Raw genomic sequence first — 3,283 nt, 5'->3', positions numbered from 1 at the left:
GCTTTCTGAGCTGTGTGAGTATTTGGATCTGAAGCCGTCATGGGGATGTGAGTAACTCTCTGGCAGGATGCGGCGTGTCCTCCGAGCACCGGCCAGGCTCTGAGTGTCTCCCGTTAACAGAGACAGAAGTGATAATGCGGACTGGATACCAAGGCTGTGCGGTGAGGACGGTTCAGACTCATAAAGGCTTTGCTGCTCGCCAGCTGTCCCTCCTGGCTCTTTGCGGGTTTGTTTGCACGTGTTGTGAACAGGAAGAAATTCCCGCAGATAAATTCCAACATCTTCTCACGGAGCAGATTCGGAGGATATAAAACCTGCTGGACACTAATTCGGGATTATACCAATTTATTATGTCGCTATAATTTGATTACAGGGATATAAACAGTATCGACAGGATGATAACGTTTTAACTGCAGTAACGAAGCACGAACAACACTGAGCACGACAACAGACGGACACAAACACGGACGCAGGCAGGAAAGTGCTGTATTTACAGGTCGCCTCGGACGGCTTTGGTTCACTTCAGTCTTTTCTGTCTTTTTTTAAAGTCTTTCGTTTGTCGGAGCACACGGACACGCGCACAGCCGCAGTCGCTGGGAGCACCACGTCCAGCCTCCAGTTCCCCGCGCGCCGAGAGTTACATTTACCGTCTGAACGGTGAGTTCCTTCACTAAAGCATCCTGACTGGAACACGCAGCGGCGGCCCGCGCGCTGCCGCGCGCTAAGGCGCGCTGCTCTTCACTTTGGCCATGAACTTCTTCTCCTTCACCCTCCTGTTCTGGAACCAGATGGTGATCTGCCGCTCCGACAGGCTGGTCACGGCAGAGATCTTCCTCCTCTTGTCCTTGGTGATGAACTTGTTGGCGGCGTACTCCCTCTCCAGCTCCTTCAGCTGCGCCTTGGTGTACGGGATCCGCTTCTTCCGCACGCGGCGGAACGGCGAGCCGTCGTGCTGGTGCGCCACCACGTCTGGCAAGAGAGGAGAGGACAATGGCACTGAGGAGCCGGCTGCAACACAACGCGCACGCACACGCACGCGCTGCACGGTCTGCACTACACGCTTCCTCTGTGGAGCGCGGGCAGACTGTGGTGCGTGTCCGCGTGCTGCGTCTTCACGCTCGACGCGGATTGGACGATCATCCTGCGACACAGACGGGAAACATGGAGGCCGTCTGAACGCAAATCCAAATTTATCACGACCTACACGATATAGAGCACAGACATCTTCATGCGCATCCGTGCGCACATGCAGCCGTGCACGAGGAAACCCCGGGCCATGCAGCGTTTTTGAGGGCTTTTCGTTTAATGAGGGAAATTGAAGAGCGTTCGCTTCAAGAGGTCAAAATGATAGAAAGAGGGAACAATTATCCGTTTTCCAAGGAAGAAAGGTGTGAAGACCCCCTTCTCCCCCTCCCTGCACGTGTATAATCTAAATATGAAAAACCTTGATGGGTTGTTTCAGCGTTGCGGCTGCGTTGCTTTATTTATTGCCGAGTTGTTCTGTGAGCTGAGAAATCATAAACTGAGGACAATTCCACGTGCCACATTACAGCCCAATTAGGAAGAGTAGGATTTGCACTCATTATTTTTAAAGGCTTCCCGTACAGGGACGGTGCACGATGAGGCACATCAGCCTCCTTTAATCAGATCATCATGAAGCGGCGGGTCAGCCGCTACAGCGAACATATGACCTTTATAAATGTTTAGAGATGACCTTGAGCTTAATGAAGCTGAAAAAGAAGCATTTGGAATTCCTACATGAGATTTTGCTGTTGGTTTCAGTTACTTTCAGTTCATTAGGTTTGAAAATATGAAAGACAGCTCGCGCGTCAGCAGGCGGATCAGTTAGGATATTATCAACAAGTGTGTTTCTTAATCATTATCGTGTATTTTCCATATAACATGAAGACTGGTCAATCAAGGCTCGTCTAACTGAAGCAGACAACTCTGTATTTTTTCTCAGTGAGTGACTTATAAAGTATCAGCGTTCACATCTCACTCGCTTCAGTTTTAAAGAGTAAAGGTATTTACCCGCCAGAGCGGACTTCCACAGATGCCCGGCCTGCGCCTGGTCTTTGGAGCAGTACATCTGGCCTCCCCAGCCGTTGGTCAGTGCCCAGGGCTGGTAGCTGTCCATGGGGAGCAGGGTGTCGTGGCGCGGCTCCCCGGTGCCCAGCGTCTGCACCACAGACACGTCCAGGTAGCTGGCCATGGACTGGTACGGGCTGGGGTAGCCGTGGTAAAACGCGAACTCTTTGGCCCGGTGGTTCGGGTACTCGTCTGAGTTCACCGTCGTGTCCATGTACTGCGAGCTGAGCGCGGCTCCGGCCGCCTGGGTGCACGACTTGAGAGACCCCCGGCCCATCCTGCACGGGTAGTAACCGTTACCGAAGTAGCTGTAGGGCAACGCGGTGGCGGCCGAGGAGCTCTGGTGCGGCACGGCGGCGGCGGCGGGACACGGTCCCGCGGCGTACTGCTTCCCCGAGGACGCGGCCGTCTCGCTGGAGCTCGAAGCGGGCACTTCCACCGCGGGGTATCCGGCCGAGGAGTGCACCAGGCCGGACGGGTGGCCTCCCAGAGCCGCGGCGGCCGCTGAGTGCGCCATGATGTTGCGGCACTGGCTCGCCGCAGTGGCGGCAGCGGCGAAGTTGCCGCTTCCGACCAGCCCCTCCATGTTTTTGTTCAGGTCGTCCAGGTTGTTGTCATACACAAACATCACCGTGTCCGCGGGCCACCGAGGATTGAGCACCAGGGAGGCTGTCATATGCGCGCCTTTACACGATCTGGCCGCCGCTTCCTCTCGCAGTGCGTCCGGTGCTCGCGTGAAGCTCCTGCATTGGCTGGAAGAGGACGGCTGGTGCTCTCCTCTGCCTCCCGGCTCTCCTCAGCACATCAGATAATTCAGTTCAGTGGCCACGGGCTCTGTCATAGCCCGCTGAACGCTGCTGTGACAGGTTTGGTGACGGCGCACGCTCCGGCACGAAGTCTCCCGGTAACCGACCGGACCTTCGGTTTCATCCCAATCACAAAGTTGACGCAACAAGCCCCCAGGACCAGAGGAGAGGAGGGGGCGCGTGTCCATTGGATGGGACCGGATAATCACGTGATGGGACAAGAGGGGGAAAGAGAGCAGGACAGACTTGCGTCGACTGTCCGTCAAAGAAAAAAAAATCCTTTTACGAGCTGATCGGTTCAGTTTCCTGTGCGCGCCGCTTTGTCTGGTGCAGCTGCATTATGCCAAACTCAAGTGTGTGATCTGATCACGATGACATGAATCGAGAAC

At 55.1% G+C, this 3,283-nt stretch overlaps 1 protein-coding gene across 1 annotated transcript; it reads right to left on the bottom strand.

Annotated features, from left to right (window-relative positions):
* Nucleotides 1-670: 670 nt before the first annotated feature.
* On the bottom strand, nt 671-2,764 carry hoxb13a (homeobox B13a). The gene is made up of 2 exons (XM_030090009.1): nt 2,032-2,764; nt 671-969 (listed from the first exon to the last, which is right to left on the bottom strand). The coding sequence occupies exons 1-2, from the start codon at nt 2,762-2,764 to the stop codon at nt 722-724; spliced, it is 981 nt and encodes a 326-aa protein (XP_029945869.1). The 3' UTR covers nt 671-721.
* Between the last annotated feature and the right edge of the window lie 519 nt (nt 2,765-3,283).

Source organism: Salarias fasciatus, chromosome 4, assembly GCF_902148845.1.
Source record: "Salarias fasciatus chromosome 4, fSalaFa1.1, whole genome shotgun sequence".
Lineage (NCBI taxonomy): Eukaryota > Metazoa > Chordata > Actinopteri > Blenniiformes > Blenniidae > Salarias > Salarias fasciatus.
Note: the sequence above shows the minus strand (reverse complement) of the source record. Positions and strands in the feature narration are given on the sequence as shown.